Source organism: Apus apus, chromosome 14 (genome assembly GCF_020740795.1).
Source record: "Apus apus isolate bApuApu2 chromosome 14, bApuApu2.pri.cur, whole genome shotgun sequence".
Lineage (NCBI taxonomy): Eukaryota > Metazoa > Chordata > Aves > Apodiformes > Apodidae > Apus > Apus apus.
In genome coordinates, this window is record NC_067295.1 from 6,252,182 (window position 1) to 6,269,344 (window position 17,163).

At 45.1% G+C, this 17,163-nt stretch overlaps 1 protein-coding gene across 1 annotated transcript in view; it reads left to right on the forward strand.

Annotated features, from left to right (window-relative positions):
- Nucleotides 1-4,389, forward strand: part of PRKAR1B (protein kinase cAMP-dependent type I regulatory subunit beta) — a 97,210-nt gene extending 92,821 nt beyond the window's left edge. Inside the window, exons 10-11 of the mRNA XM_051632451.1 lie at nt 1,584-1,665; nt 2,097-4,389. Coding sequence (XP_051488411.1) covers nt 1,584-1,665; nt 2,097-2,269 — 255 coding nt within the window. The 3' untranslated portion in view covers nt 2,270-4,389. The remainder of the gene's footprint in view (nt 1-1,583; nt 1,666-2,096) is intronic.
- Nucleotides 4,390-17,163: the final 12,774 nt, after the last annotated feature.

Consider the following 17,163-nt stretch of genomic DNA (forward strand, 5'->3'; position numbering starts at 1 on the left):
CTGAGTTGTGCTTGCTCAGAAGGAAGCAAATTATGTTAGTTTGCTACTTAGCAGAGGATATTCCACCACTCTTGGTCATTCCTGGGCCCCTAAGTCCTAGAAAAGTGAAAGCCAGACCTGAAGCAGCCTTACATTGCTGTTCAGATTTGCAATTCCATGATGATGTTTGGGATACTATAGGGTGTATTTAAACACAGTGGAAAGGTGAAGGGCCAGTCCTGCGGAGTGCTGAGTGCCTCCAACTGCATTGAAGCCAAGGTGATGCAGGATGCTCAGTGTCTCCTCTTGCCCACCACCATAACCACACAAGCTTATTTTGGTGGAAGGAAGATGCAGGATGTTTGCAGCCAGTGAAGTAAAGCCAGAGGGAGGTTTATGCTCCAGGCTGGGGTGTTCCTGCAGCCCCTCGCAGGCACTGCCAGCACCAGTGAGCCCAGTAATGGAACACTTGGGTGTTGGACTGCAGAGGGAGGGCTGTGATCTTTTCCAATAACTGGCATCAACCTTCCACGCATAGGCCACATTACTGTCTCCTCCCTTTCCCTGTCTGGGCTGGGGCAGGATCAGCCCTCACGTGTTACTTACGTAAACCTTTAAAAAAGTCAAACCATCTTTCCAACTGCACTGTCAAAAAATGGCTCTCTAGTCTATTTTAAAATCTTGGCTTTTAAAAATCTGTTTAATTTCAGTTAAAATCAAAATATGTTAACATTTTTCCTTTCCCTATGGATTTGGCTTAGGCTAAGAAGATAATTTCATGTGCTACTGCATTTTTTTTTTTCCAGAAAAGCAGATGCCTTCTCTGTTCCTCTACAAAAGCTTTATGCCACGATAATTTAAGATTTCCTCCAGGTTAGAATATTTCTGCATGTAAAACCTCTTTGAAGGTTTAAATAGACTTTAGCTGAGTTTTGACATGTATTAGCACGTGTCAAGTGCAGCAGTTATTAAGGATAGTGGAGACAAAACACATTCCATCTCTCTAGCAACTGACTCGCAGGTGTCCAGAGCACTAAAGGCTACAAGTGGCAGTCACTAAAAAAGATGTATATCACCATTTGTTGCAGTAAGCCTGCAAAATTCTCTTTACCAACCATTTCAGCAATACACCCAGTGAATGGTCAGGTGAGGAATAAACTCTAGTTGCTGTTTTACAAAATCATGTGCCAAGATTCTGACTGGGGAAACTGCCTTTTTATTCCTTTTGATATAAATCTCTTCTGTGTCTCTTGTAAGGTTTTGCATCCACCCAGAACATATTTTAAAATTCTATTTAAGCATATTTTTGCACAGCATGATGTGTATTAGTTAAATAAGGGTTACTGAGTTCTGTCCTGTTCCTTTTCTCTTCTGTGTGAGCTGGAACTGTCTGCATCCAAAAAATTCTTAACAGAGGAATTGTTTGTCATATATATGTTTTATTCTTACATTTCTTTCATTCATATGTCAGGAATCGATGTCATCTCTCCCTTAGCAGAACTAAAAAAGTGTGACATGCAAAAGGAAATACTCAGGTCTTGGTGCTTTTTAAAGCATCACAGGGTTAAACAAAGCCAACTAACTTTCCTCACATCTCTTCCCAGGGCACAGCTTCTGTCCTGCAGCGCAGGTCTGACAACGAGGAGTACGTTGAAGTTGGAAGACTTGGTCCATCAGATTATTTTGGTAAGAAAATTCAACTTAAGTATGGTTCAGAAAGACAGGCATGTGGAGCTGTATCAAGTAGTTGTTGTCTTAATGATCATTCTACTCTTTTAAATGTGAGAGGTTATGCGTAGGTCAGCCACTGCTTTCAGCAAAATTGAGAGCTTTCAGTGAAGCTGAAACAGTTCCTTGGTTTACACCAGTGTAGCCAACAGGAGACAGATCCAAAACCAGCAAAACAGTCTGAAAGCATTTGTTTTCAAAGGCATTTTACACGTATGCATTATGCATGTGTAATGCATTTGTACTGTCAACAGAATTATACAAAGTGTCTATCAAGAGCCCCGTAAAGGGAGATGTTCTACAACCAAAGCACCTGGATGGTGGCTAGAAAATGCACCCTCCAAAAAAGAGGCACAGGGTTTGTGACAGCAGATTTATCCCTGTTTCAGGTGAGATAGCCTTACTGCTCAATCGGCCCCGGGCTGCCACCGTGGTGGCACGTGGACCCCTGAAGTGTGTGAAGCTGGATCGGCCCCGCTTTGAACGAGTGCTGGGTCCTTGCTCTGAAATCCTCAAGAGAAACATTCAGAGATACAACAGTTTCATTTCCATCAGCGTCTAAAATGATCCTTCTGGAAAGCTGCCTTCGTGTGACCTTGTGCACTTAAATTTGCTCTGTGCAGCTCTGTAGCTTCATGAGGAAAAAATAAAAGATGTGCATCTTATGGGTATTTTTTTCTGTTTATGTCACGTACTGAATGTCAGTTTAAATCTCATATACCATGTAAGTAGGAAGACAACTGCTTGGATAAGACTAGCTTTGGGGAAGATTAGGCTCTCGGCTTGCAGGCAAGATTTTTACCTCTTGTTGGATCATATAGGTTAAAACTGTGTTTTTAACTATTTAAAATTAACATGAATTTGTATTTCCCTTATGATCTTTGAAGCTGGTCTTATTCCTCTTTTGTCAAGCTTCTTTGATCAAGCAATGTCCCTCTGCCTGTCACTTTTAAAAGCCTTTTCACTGGTTGTGGACTGGAGGTTTCTGAAATCCCACAGGGTGAGTGGCAGTCACATAGTTTAAGAGGGAAGGTTTTGATCATTCCAAAACACCAGGGAAAAGTAGAGCTTTTTAGTCATTCTGTATAGATACAGGAGCCATACTCCTCTGTATTACAAGCCCTTTCAGGTCTGCTTCGTGGGATATGCTAACTCAAACAGCCAGCTCCAGTGTTCTGGGTGAAGAGGTCAAGGGACAATGTGTTTTAAGAATTCAGATGGAGCCTTTAGGGCCTAACTTATTTGTTCTCAGCTTTTTTTTTTTTTTTTTTTTGTTAGTAAGGATTTGCATTACATCCCTTAGAAATCCAACAGGAACTTCACTGCTGAATTAAGTGGGCTTTGAAAGATACTGACCTGCAGCAGAGTGTCCCTCAGCCACTTCTCTGAATACTATATGAAATGTGGAAGAGATGGTGCAAGATGTATATCAGGGGCAACAACACCAGGTTGTTTTTAGTAAGGTCCACTTAATAAAATTCATATGCCTTTCTTCTGTGCAGCCTCACTGGCAGCTGTAACTGCCCTGCCTAAGCATGGGTCTTCTCCTGACTGGAGCTTTTTGCAGATCCAGACCTTGCTCTGCTGTGCAGCCCTCAAGGATGGGAGCATTTAGATTATTCTTTGGGAAGCTTTTCCTTTGGAGGAAAACTTCTCTTTGCTAATAGCAGCAAAGGTCTGCATCTCAGCTACCCACTTTTTTTTTTTTTTTTTTTTTTTTTTTTTTTTTGTGGCAAAATTCTGTTTCTTCTTTATGATGACATTCTTCTGGGGAAGTCCAAACTTTCCACGCCTTGGACATGCCAGAGGTTACACAATGAAATAAGGCAGCAGTCTCCTTTTTGAGACTAGAGATATTAGGGAAGAACATGGTTAAAATTACTCCTACTGACATGTAATGTGCTTTATTCTTTGAAACTAACAAAAACTGTCTTGGGACTTTCCTATTGACTCCTGCTAAGAGGGCCCAGTACTCCAGTAGCTGCCCACAGTGGGTTTTGCAGAGTTGACTGCTTCTCCACTTCAGAATCCTCTCATCACTTCAAGGTGCTTACTTTATTTTGGCAGATTTCCAGTGGTCCTGTCAGTGTATTGTCGTTGCTACTATTTATTATGGTTCTGTTATGCTTCTTGCATGTGTTATTAAATATGACCATTCACGTTTTTCAACCTTGCAGTTTTTATCACATATGTTTATAGAGGCAAAACCCCCATTATGTAGAGAGAGAAATGTATATGTGTTTGCAAAACTGATTTGCTTCACCGTTTTTGTATTCTCTTGTGCCATTTTTTTAAATATATTTTTTAAAGGTTACTGGTCACTCATGTATGTTCTTTTACCTATTTGCATTTCTGTTGTATTGGTAAAAATTTGTGATATGATATGCAAGACAGACATTTGTTGTTAAACACCAAGTATTAGCCTCACTGTTTAGAAGTTACCCAAGCGCACACACACAACACACACAGATTCTTTGCTTTAAATCTTTACAGCTTATGGAAAATACATTTGGATTATGGTTCTGTTATAAGCAATCTCAAGAGAAGTGTAACCATTTAATACCAGGTTTCCTCTGCTTTGAGTGGAACAAAATGATCCACCATGACATTTTAAAGATCATTGTAATATTTGCAGTGGATGATGGGACGGGATTATGGTATGAATAAAATTCTTCTACATTATATGCAGCTATTGTGGGTTTATTAATAATGGAAGTCTGAATGAATAGAAGTCATGTTCTAGTTAAAATCTGCATATCATAAAATGCTTGCACTGTACTGAAAATAATCAGATGCAAAGGGACAAAAAATAGACCAAGAATCCCAGTGCTATATATAGTAATGGAAACCAAACTGGTTTTCTGGAGGATTAGCATGAAGGAAAAAAAGTATTGTGTTTAAATGTAACCATATATGTCTCTATAAAGAAGTAGGGGTTCAAGGTGTGTCTTGGAATTTCATGCTGTTGTTTAGATGCCAGTAAAGGAGGACATTTAAGAGCATGTGGAATGTGAGACCAGCTGACTTGCTGGTTGTGGGCACCCTGTGTAGAGTCTCAAAACCTGTAGGACTGCTGATGAGGCTGGTGTGCAGCCAGTGGGGAGACCTAGGGAAGAAGACTCAAATACCAGTGCTCTTCTTTTTTCCCCCCATGGCCCTGCCCACACTGGGGAACTATCCCAATTGTTCCTTCCAACTTCTGGCCATGCATGGATTTTTAGAAGAGCAGCTGCCCTGGGAGTGAAGTGCAAAGCCATTTTTGGCACCAGAGATGTACTGTGCTGCTGCCATGGCTCGTGCTCCTGCTATGGGCTGGCCAAGGACAACTACACTGAGGACAATATTCTCAGAGAAGGCAGAGCCTCCAAAGGAACCATCTGTGTCTCCTGCATCAGGATGAATGCATGAGTTGAAGGACTGGAGAGTATTGCTTCTGGGTGAGGAAAAGATGTTTAGCATGTTGTTAGTGCGACACTACCTAGGGTATCCACCAGAGCTCTGGATGGCCACATAAGTAGGTATGCTGTGGTCCAAGCTTGGCTTTGAAGCCAAGAGCCATCATCCCAGGGCTAGTGGACTCATTCTGTGTAGATTCTCTGTGGCGGCCCCCAAACAGGAATCTTGGGTGGCTCCCGGCATCCAAGGGCTGTCCAGCTTTCCATTTTTGGAGTGTGTTATTTTTCCCCCTTTTGCTATGATTCAGGCAGGGAGGACTCATCTTTCCAGAGAATTACTCACATTATGTAGTAATCAAAGTTGACCACTCTCTCTGAGACTCTTCCAGAAGGACATTACCAGCCCACACTCCCCAGAAAAGAGCATCTCACCACTCCTCATTGTCATTCTTTTTTCAGTTGGTTTTAATTGTGTTGCAGCCATCTCAGGACTCCTAAGACAAAAGAAAAAACAGAAAATACTTTTTTTTTTTTTTTTTTTTTTTTTTTTTTTTTTTTTATAGAAACTGATTGTACCTCCAGGTTTTTTGCAAGGCCCTTGTGGCTGACCAGGCTTTAGTGGGTGTACGGGATTACTGCAAACTCTCTTAGGCAGTTCTGCTGCTTTGTGGCAATGGGTGCTGAAGTTGTGGAGTCATACGAGTCATTTGAACTCTGAATCCTTGATGCTCAAGTGAGCACAGGCTGCCACCATGTTACCTGTTCAGCTGCTGGTGGAAAACAAGAGCTGTGGCAGAGGATCAAACAATCCCAGTGCATGCTGACTTCATTGTTGGCTGCTGGTTTGGTTTTCTTGCAGTAAGTGGTCTTTGGAAGTGGAGTCACCACACAAAGGGTGACATTTCTTCTGTTGTGAAGGTTGCGGGAGATGTGTGTGTCACATTCAGTTCTGAAGTCTTCAGTGGTGCATAAACCCTCTCACAGATGTGTTTATGGAAGAGATTGTGTTTGTTCTTTGCACACATTTCTGTGTAGCAGCCAAAAGAGAGAATATGAACTTGTGCAGAGGCAAAACCACGATGATCTTCAAGAGAACCAGAGATCATGTTGCCATCACCCCTTGTTCTATCACAACAGGCCCTGCAAGAGTTTGTCCCCTTCTTTCTTATACACCCCTTTCAGATATTGACCAGCTGCAATAAGGTCTCCCTGGAGCCTTCTCTTCTCCAAGCTGAACAACTCCAACTCTCTCAGCCTTTCCTCACAGCAGAGGTGTTCCATCCCTATGATCATTTTTGTGGGTCTCCTCTGGACCTGCTCCAACAGGCCCATGTCTTTCCTGTGCTGAGGACTCCAGAGCTGGACACAGTATGGCAGGTGGGGTCTTGCTTGGTATTTCAAAGACCAAACTCACCATTTAGAGACAGAATTATCTTCTCTTACACTCCCAGGCATGTTTTTTTAATTTGTTTCTAATGATTTGGCAGCTCTAACTGGAGCTCACTCTTGCCTTCTTCAAATGCACACAACTGCTCGGAAACTCTTAAGAGTGTTTCCGCAGCCAGAGTCACTTCTGTAGGTCCCTGTTCCCTCTAGAGAAGAACATATTTGGATATGAACCTATGTGTAGCCTTGAAAATCTGATGTTACTGGAATGCATTGGCTTCGATGCTTCTCCTCCAAGGGTTTCTCCATGGCTCTTTGCTGCTCGGAAGAGTTTTATCTGGGATGCAGCACTTGCACAACAAGCTGGCCTTTTCTCTGAAGGAGCCGCCTGGCCAAAGGAGCTGGCATCTGCAGCCATCTGGTATTTTTGCAAAGGCTGAGGGTGGTTTTTGTGCTTGATCAGGCTCCAATACCAGAGTGATTCTTCTGATGTCTAAAAATCTGGATTCAGCTTTTAGAAAAGAGGCTGCAGCTTGCCTGGGAAAGTAGAGCATGAAAGTCTCTTTGGGCATACTCTGACTCCTGAGACCAAAGTGCATGGGTAACTGTTTGTCTCTGACTGCTCCAGCCCCTTCCCAGCCATGTTTTAATCCTTGTTTTCAAGTCAATATCTGCAAAAGTACTGTGGAGAGTCCCCGCTGCCCAGACAAGCTGCAGCACATGTCCCATCCTCTTGTGCTCAGGCAATTTTAAGTGTGCAGAGTTCTCTTTAAAAAAAGTCATCAGCTCTCGTGGAGGAAAAAAATAATCATTTTACCCAAGAAGACTGCTCCTATTCCAGTATAAACTGTCTCCAAACATGGAACAGCAACGTGCCATGTTACTGCATGGGCCAGCAGTGCTGAATGAATTGGCAGATGCTGCTCTGCTGCCTGAGCCCTGGTAGCTGGCCTGCTCCTCTCTCCCCGCAGCTTCGGTTCGAAGCTGAAAGAATTGATGTGCCAAAAACGTGACCCTCACCCAAGGCCCGGGGGGCTAAATCAAGCCTTGTGCTGCCAGACCTCACCAGGTGGGTTCACCAGTCCCTTGGTGGGTGCTCACAGCCTCCTCTCTTTGTGAGAACTGGCAGTTGGAGACAGGATGTATAGACTGATGATGAGGTAGGGATTTTCTCACTTCTGAAAGTGAGTGCTGGCGCTCTGGATCTTCATACTGCTGGCTCTAGGGAAATCAAGCCTTTCTGGGAAGTGGCTACTCCCTATCCTCTTTATACAGAAAATGTATTGTTATTATTTGAAAGCACTTTTGTACTGCCCTTAGACTACAAGCATGGTGATTGTTCCATTAGAAGACATCATGGTGCATAGCAGTGAAATACAATGTACAGTACCATGCAGTATGTATTTTCCAGATAAACTGGGAAAATAGTGAAATGGATCTGCAAAGTGGGGGTACAATAGCTGCTTTGCATTCCTCCACATGTGTGGAATTTGTATGCCCTACAGAGTGACTCTGTTCCATTCCCATGTGTTTACGATGATTGGATGATTAGTTGTGTTTCCAACTGGTTTCATTTTCTTGGTTGTATTTGTGGGACTTCACATCAGACGCGGCAATGAATTGGTGCTGGTGAAACCCTCCCACCATTTATTTCCACTACAGCAGTGAGACGGAACAGACTTAACAGCTGAAAAATCGAAGAGATTATTTCTCCTTCTCATCCAGAGGCAGCTCAAGCAATTTGCCAGACAGGAAAAGCTGGCTGTGTTTGCTGACTCCAGGTTACTTGATGGAGACTTTCCAGCCTGGAGGTGCATCTCCTCTGCACCCACCCTGCCCAGAGGGCTGAACGTGACACAGAAGTACTGAGCAGGGAGATGTGTCACTGGTCACAGTTTATCATGTGTCACAATGACTGAGAGGATTGCTGCCCAACAAGAATCTCCATCCCTTAGTGCCAGCTGCTGCAGAGATGGAAAATCCCCAGTCTTGGTCCTGCAATCGGGAGGAAGGAGTCATGTCCCTGTGCATGGCTCCTGTGGCTCTTGGCAAGGCTGAAGGTATCTGGGAAAGCAATAGAGCTGCTTCCCAGCCTTGCAGGACTGTATGTGGCTGTTAAAAGCCACTGGTAGCATCATGAGCTCTGCTCCCACTGACACAGATGCTCAGGTGTACCCAGCACATGCCACCATGGGCCACATCCCCCTGAGATGGCAGGATGGTTTATGTCTTTGACATGTATCCAGTAAAACATCACATCCTCTCCTGCTGCCTTGCATCTCTGGCTCCTCGGCTGGGATTTAGCTTTTGGAGAGACACAGAATTAGCCAAGGAAGGCTTTTTAAATCTTGGATTTGCAAGGGACACGAGAAGGGGGAGATTCTGATTGGACACAAGAGGTAAATTTTTCACCATGAGGACAGTCAAACATTGGAATAGTCTCCAAAGGGAAGAGGTAGATTCCCCCACATTGGACAGTTTTAAGTCTCAGCCTGACAGGGTGCTGAACCATCTCATATAAACTATAGTAGTATCAAGAAAGGTTGGACCAGATGATCCTTGAGGTCCCTCCCAACCTGGCATTCTATGATTCTATGATTCTATGAAATGGCTGGAGGTCCCTGAGGAACACAACAAAGGCATCCTTGTGTGAGCAGGGAGATGCAGCAGAACCTGTGTCCGGATGAAAGCTGCCCTATCCAAATAGCCATAAACAAACCCGCCTCCTCTGCTACAGAAAAGCTGTTGTGCCAGGAGCATATTAAATTGTATATGCTTTTTCTCAAGGCAAAAGAATTGCAGCAGTGACGGCAGCTGTGCGTGCTGGAGCTGAGCCACTGTGTTCAACTAATGAAGGCCTCGCTGAGGACGGGGTGGGGGAAGGACTGTGGATGAATGTATTATTCAGAGGGACCCACACTGAAATAATCTACCAGCACTGGGGAAATGTGGTAGGGAAAAAAAATTAACAAGTGATTGCCCCGGCATGGCAGGCTGATACATTTGCAGCACAAGCGATGGGCTGAATCCCGTCCCCAGCTGGGATCTGCAGTCCTGCGGGTGTTGCTGTTTACAGGATAAGGCAAGATGTGTTTTTCCTTCCCTGGGTTTCCCTGGGGAGGTTCTCAGCCTGAAGCACCAGGAGCGGAGCTGCAGCTACTGCATGGACCCAGGCAGAGGAGCAGGTTGGTGGCCATGAGGTGCCCAGCCTGCCCAGAGAGGGGATTTAAACCAAGGGCCAGCAAGGAGCAGGGAGAGGTGGGAAACCCCGTCCTCCGTGGTGCTGGGCTGCTGATGGCTATCTGCTTGGTCCCAGGTGTGGCGGGTAAATGGGAAATAAAGTGGCCTCATACCCACAGAGAAGGTTGTTTTAGCTCATTTCTTCCCTAGCAGGGATGGTCCCTGCCAGGCTCCTGCTGATGTCCTGGAGGGACAGGGTGTAGAGGGCTTGGGACTCACCCACGCTGCAGCCAGGGCCACCTCTGCATGAGTGTCTCCCCACCAAAGATAGAGGCCTGAAGGGATATGTCTCTGCCCTGTGCAACCTCCAAATGTTGGAGTGTTGTGAACAGCTACAAAATGGGCTTTTATCACCATCCTTGGTTGGAGGAGGGTCTCTCAGGCTGCTGCCCGTGATTTGCACTTAACTCCCTGGGAAGTCCAAGCCTAAGCCTTGCAGCCCCTGCACAGAGGAGACACACAAGACCCATGGGAACCCAGATCAGCCACAGGCCTTCTGTGAAGTATGGTGAGTATCAAAATATTCTTCCATCTTGAGCTGCAGTTCCCTTGTGAGTGAAGTTTACTTGTGGATAAAGAATACAGGGTAATCTCCCATTCCTCCCAAAATTTAGAAACATTGAGAAAACTAGCAGGATGTTTTCTTTATTAACTCAAGACCATGTTAGGGTAGAGACACCTCAGGTGGATCTTCCTTAGGAGGGAGCAAAATAGAATAAATTCAGAAAGGATGACTTCTGTGCAAACACCTTGCAGGTGCCTCATCAGAGATCAATTTATCCCCAGGTGATGCAGTTCAAATGTTGCAGTGAGGAAATGGGATAGAAGAGCCTGACACCAACCTCAGCTTCAGTTCAGTCACTGTAGCTGCCCCATTCTCCAAAGCAGAAGAGGAAATTTTTGGCTCTCCTGCAATGTGAGCAGTGTTCTGATGGCCCACAGGGTAAACCTCCTTTTGTGCTTGAATCTGTTCCTATCTGCAGTCACTGAGCACACAGGGCTAACATGATCCAGTGAAAGAAAACCCATTTCAGTTGCTTTTTAAGCAGATTACAGCAGATTAGCTGACTAATCTATATGGAATCCTCTCTCCAACAATTTCAAACTGTAAACAAATCCAGCCACTTTTGTATCAAGTATAAATATTTACTGTGGATTATGCAAAGATTAACTTCAAATGATATTTGCAACAATGGTTTATTTTGTGACTTGCTACCTTCAGTAATGTAAAACCTATCTGGAAAAAATATACCTTTCACAAAACATGAATTGAAGGCTCATCAGCTACCAGAGCAGGTACTCAAACAGAAACTGAATACATTGTTCCTAACAGAGGATGTAAACTAAGAATAAAAACTACTGGTGCAGAATAAAAAAGCCTGGGATCATCATAACATAACTCTACAAAAATCTGATTTAGTATCTGACACCTCACTGCTACTAAAATTTGGCTCTTTAGCTGCAGAAAAAAATTGTGCATGGTTTGCAAGCAAAAGGCGTTTGATGGAAGTTGTTTATTATCCTGAGATAATTGGATGGGTGGTCAGTGTGACTGACCCTGGCTCTGCTTGCTGTCCAGGTGGCTCATAAGAAAGGAGGTAAACTTTATAATAAAGCAGTTCATCTTCCTCAGGATCCAGGGTTTTCATTTTATCTCCAGGCATATGGAGAAAACTAAGCCCCCAGACCAAAGCTTCAGAGGCTACTGCTGGCCCAGTGAGAGCCCTGCAAGCCCAGTGATGCATGGTGTGAAGACTCCTGTGTTGGATTCCTGAATTTAAAATGTCACAGGGAAGGTGAGGGGTGGGAATTGCTGTTGGTATCAGACAGCTTGGCAGAGGAGGGGACTAAACGGCTGAAGGTTTAACATTTCTTGCTATGCCACATCTCTGGAGCTGAGGCCCAGGGAGGGCACTGGCTGGCAGGGGGAGAAGGGGCTTGAAGAACAGTAGGTGCCTGGAGCAAAGAGCATCCTTCCAAAAAAAGCAACAGCCCAGAGCCCACTACTGAGGGACCAAACACAAAGGTCAGCCCAGGCCTGTGTTTGACAGCATGTTGTGCTGCAAATGGGATGTTTCAGGGGCAGCCAGGACCAGCCCTCCCAGGCTGTGCCTGTGGCTCTCCAGGCTGTGCCCACTCCAGTGCTGCTGCTCAGCAAAGTCAGCCTTGGTGCAGCCTTTGGATGGGACATGGGGAGTGTTGTGTCTAGCAGGCCAGTAGAAGAATGCTCAGTTTATAAGATAATGGCTTTTTAGGAAGCCAGAAAAAGTTAAACAGCCTTCCCAGATGGAAGATAGTCCCTTTCCATTCTTTGTTTAATTAGGGCAGCTTCATACTGCTATAAAGAGGTGATCTGCTTAATATAAAAGATTTCTGAGTCTTTTCCAAAGTCTTTGCAAATGAGTATCTGAGAACCAGCTTCTGATGTGGTTTATGCTCTTTTTGATAGATTTAGGTTATGGGAATGTTGGTTGCAGAGGCAGTGAGTGATTCATGCTGAAACCATCCGGGTGCCACCTGATACACACTGTCCACTCGAAGGTAGGGGAGCTGCTGCCTGTGTTGTGTTAGTGCCTGCAGTTTAGGCTGCTCAGTGGTAAGTTATAATTGCAGAAAAATTACTCCAGCAGAGAAGAAGAAAGAGCAGTGTTTGGCAGGACAGAAGTAATCCTTACCAAAGCAACATTTCCATTGCAGGCTGGGGGCTTACAGCAATGCCTTGAGACCTCAAATCACTGTGTCTGGTGTAAGGAGAGGTACAATCATGTCAGACAAAGGTCTTCTCCCTGGAGAGTCTCTGGCTGCTGCCCCAGAACACTGAGTGACACAGACAGGAGCTGATTGCTCAGCGCTTCCTGCCCACCTTGGAGCTGTCTTGAAAAACATCTTTCACCTGCTGACTGCAGTTTTGTCTCAGTAGTACTTGCAGGATCAAGCCTTTGAGCAGACAGGAGAAAGAAGCAGGGGTAGAAATAGCATTCTCTACTACATATTTTTGCCCCTATAGTCAAGCATTTTGAAATCCTGTCTCCATCTGAAGAACATCAAAGAAAGTAAAGGGGCAGAGGGTGGTTTCTGAAAAATCTCAAAGGGGAGCTGCTCTTCAGGGAAGAATTGCATTCCTCCAGCTTTGATGTGCCCTGGAGCCCATGCCCCACCAGGTTACCCTTTGTTGCTTCACAGGCTGCTGGCTGAAAAATCACTTGGAGATGAAGCTTAGCACCACAACAGGAGAGTGGACACTGAGCATGAAAAACTGGGTAAACAAAGCCATGGGGTGCAATGTTGGGCAGCAATGAAGTGGTTGTTATAATCCAGCTGCCTTGCAGCACATCTCTGTGCTGGCTCCTGTCACAATGGCAGGGGAGGTGGGAAGTAGGGATATTCTTCATCAAAACTCACAGATTCCCATTGGACTTTGATAACTTCTCCAGGACTTGCAAAGCAAGGCCATGAGCCAAGAGCTTTGCAGCATCACATACCTTTGTTGTCATGTCATAAGCAAAAGACTCCAAGATACTAGTTTTGTTTGCAAGTTTTCCTCCTCTATTGCTAATGTTTCAACTATACATAAATCCAGAATGAAAGTTTGTATCTTCTTATATATCCAGTTTGTAGTCAAACTATAGGGGGTTCCTTGACCATTTGCTCTGAGTTTATTAATGTTAAAATAAATCCAGAGTCAAAAGGGATCCCTGGCATGTGCAGACAGTAAAAAAGTCCTCAAAATGGTGTAGGAGGCTGCTGAGCTCACTGAGCCCTTTGGGTGAAGCTGGAGTACCAGGACCATGCTAGATGGCCTCGCAGTGTGTCTGTAAGTGGCTGTGTCTGTGCCCAGTGAAGCCAACCCTCTCTGCCTCCTGTTTTGCAGCATTTTGCTGGCTGTGTGTCCGTGGGGTTAGTTCATAAACCCCATCTCACCCATAGCCATTTCCCCACACAGAGTATCTCTGACTGGGAGTGAAAACAGCTGCAGCAGGAGGCACCCATATCTTTTCCCATTCAGCATCCCTGTCCTATCACAAGCTGGTGGCCTTGGAGCTCCAGATAACTGGGCACCAAAGGAAACCTCCCCGGGCTGGCCAAACACTGGCCAAAGAGTCACAGCAGCAGCTCCTGCCCGAGATAACACCGCGTTCTTTCAAGAGTTATTGCCCTTATCCCCATTTACTGCCAGCCTGAATGTTTCAATAAACTTTTCTCTGTTTTGGCATTCCCCTGATGAGCAGTGTTATTTTGTTGCTTCTGTTTCAGCAGGGACAGACTGGGCCTTGTTTTCCAAACATGACACATACACACTGAAAAGCAAGCGGCCAGCAGCAAAGCATATTTGGTCTGCCTTGGTGGCTTGAAAGGTTATTATCTGACCTCTCTCTCATCACCTTAGCCCCATAAATCTAGCAAAGAGGTCATTCTTAGCTCTTTAGAAACATGTCCTGTTTCCTCTGCAATGGACTCATGATTTCATTGCTGACCTTACCAATTAATTCCCAGTAATTCATTCGTTCTAAGTTTTTTAGAAGTAAAACTGCACCCCAGCTTGACTCCCTTGAGATAAATTCAGCCTTGGGACAACTTCGTCCATAGCTAGGGGTTGCCTCAGCATGGGCTTTAGCCCATGGTTCCTGCTTTTTTTGTTCTGGAACATCTCAAATTGCTTATTTGCACTGGGTGGTTGTTTTCAAGATCTCACATAGCTTCAAGTCTTCCTCTCTGATGCTGCACACACTGATAACAAGCCATGTTAGCTAATCTCCCATCAAGATTCATAACATCAGAAGAAAAAACTGGGAGAAAAAATGTTCATCACAGTTTGTTCTGCAATACAAAAGGTCGTTCTGGCTGAATAGTTTGTCAGGCCATTGCCATTTGGTGTGAAAGTTGCAGGGAAAATGCGAGCTTCTCCTCTGCAACAATACAAATATTTCATTTCTCTATAACTACCTATTGTTCCCTGCACTAGAGCACAAAGCAAGATGCAAACACAGAAGGTAATTTTTTTTCCAAAAGTGCTCATGAAAAGCTCTGCGTGTGTCTCCAGCAGCCCTCCTTGTGACCCCAAGTTATCAGCTATCCTCTGAAAGCCCTCCAGATAGTCTCTGGACCAGCACGGCACCCCCAGCTCTCCAGCTCCCACAGGCAGATTTCCACAGGGCATGACCAGGGTGGTGTTAACTGGGGGAGGATTGTCAGTGTCTGGAGTCCACACAGCAATGTACAAAATTAGATTGTTAAAGGGAAGAAAGGCAGAAATACAAACTGATAAGAATTCTCCTTACGTTGCTGCCAAATACAATCCTTTGGCATTAGCAGATTAACCTAAAAAAAAAAGAAAAAAGAAAAAAAAAAATTCCTGGCCTCTGGATTTTCATCTGTGCCACATCCCACCCACCATTACAGATGAGGTTGTCTGCAGACCTGGACATCTGTGTGAAGTGACAGGACTGGGGTGTGTCCTTAGCAGGGGATGCCTCTGTCACATGGGGCCTCAAAAAAAACCCATCACCTTTCCACCAAGCAGGGTGTGATGGAGACAGGGTGCTGGAGTGGGAATGGAGGAACCTGAGCTCTGGTTTCAGCCCAAGCAGCAGGTGGGGAAAGAAACTATATTGGGGGTTGGACTAAATGGCCATTAGAAGTCCCTTCCAACCCAATACAGCCTATGATTCTATCAAATAGTCCACCCGAGGCAGAAGGCTGCTGCATGGCTCTCATGGCTACGCAGGGCAGCAAGTGCTCCATGTGTAAAGCCACACACTGCCCATTAACTAACATGGGTGAGGGCATCTCTGTGGGTTCACAGGCAAGACCTGTCAGTCCACCAGCCAACAGACACCCCTGAAAACAGCCCCATGACAACCTCTAGGAGTCAAAATGCTTCATTTTATCAACATGAAAAGAATTACATGCCAAACCTCAGTTCCCAGGGACATACGATTAAAGGAGTGGATTTTGGCAAAAGGATGGAAATTGATCAAATCCACACGTTTACACCCAGCAGTGTGGTCAGCTGGGTGTCAAGCAGGTAAGGGGAGGGCTGCCTGTGGAACAGGGCTCGCCTGGAGCTGCTGCTAAACTCATTTTTTAATGCAGCATTTTTTATTATTTCCTATTCACTTGATACACCACCAAAATAGATCCAGTTCTCCCCTGTTTTAGCCTCTGCTAAAAACCTCAGACCACATCTTCTCCTATAACAAAAAGTATGTGGAATTGGCTAAAAAAGAAACATTCCTGTTCTCACAACAATTTAAAAAAAAAAAAAAAAAGAAAAGAAAAAAAAAGGAGAAAAAAAATCCACTCCTTTCCTAAAGAAAAGCTAGCACTTATAAGACTTTATAAAACTGCTTCTGTCGAGAAGACTTCTGATTCAGATCAGCTTCGTCCCTTTAACCATTGCTGTGCCAAGCTCCACTGTGAATTATTAATCATCCCAAAATAGCTGCTGAAAATAGAGGCGAAAGGGGAGGCTTAATAACAGTAACGCCTATGACATGATTTATTTTGATCTTACTGCAAGTCTTTAAGGAAATCTTTAAGAACTTGCGGCAGGACGAGGGAATTATAAAGCTGTAGGGATGCAAGCATAGACACAAGCTTGAGAGCTTCTGGCCCTCTGTGGGGGTGAAGGCAGGACCTTCATGAGACTCAGAGAGTAACTGTGAAAGGGAGAAGGAGAGAGAGAGGGGAGTCAAGCAACGAGCTGAACTTGCAAATGTTTCTGGCATGAAATCACGAGGGCAAATGCAAAGCTATCCGCCCACCAGCACATGTGTGGAGCTGCCACTCTACAGGGACAATCCTATATATATATTTATATAAAAGGCAGTGAAGGAGCCTGCAAGGGGCTTTCAAGGGCTCTTCACTGTGGAGGAGAAGACCTGTGGGTCCTGCTGCCCTGGGCACACAGCACTGCGCAAGGGCAGATGCTGAAATATGGGTCTTGGGATGGAAGCTGGATAGAAGAGCATTATTGCAGCAGTGTGATGACCCTGGCCAGGCACCCAGCCCCTCATGAGCCAGGACAAGTCCTGGGGGTGGGGACAGCTTGGGGGTGCTTCATGCCCAGCCCTGGGGTGACCCTGTCACCAGCAGTGCCAGAGGGAGAAGTGCCCAACAGTCTCTGCCTCCAGGTTGTGGGGGAGTGTTGGGAAAACGGCACCCGAGCAGAGCTGCTGGGAGAGAGAAGGACATTTTGCTGTGAAGGGGATTTTTCTTCTTCTTAGATATTTTTGTTTTTCAAGCTGTGTTTCTTTGAGAGGCTTTGTGGACAGTGTGGGTAGAGCCAAGTGGAAGGAATTTAAAGGGAGAAGCCAGTTCAGGGTCACAGCCTGATAGGCGAATATAAGCCAAACAGTTGTTGATGGTAGAAAGCAGATCCCCAGAGCCAACAAGGGGCCACTGAGGTGCAGAGTGGGCCCTTCCATGGGGCAGG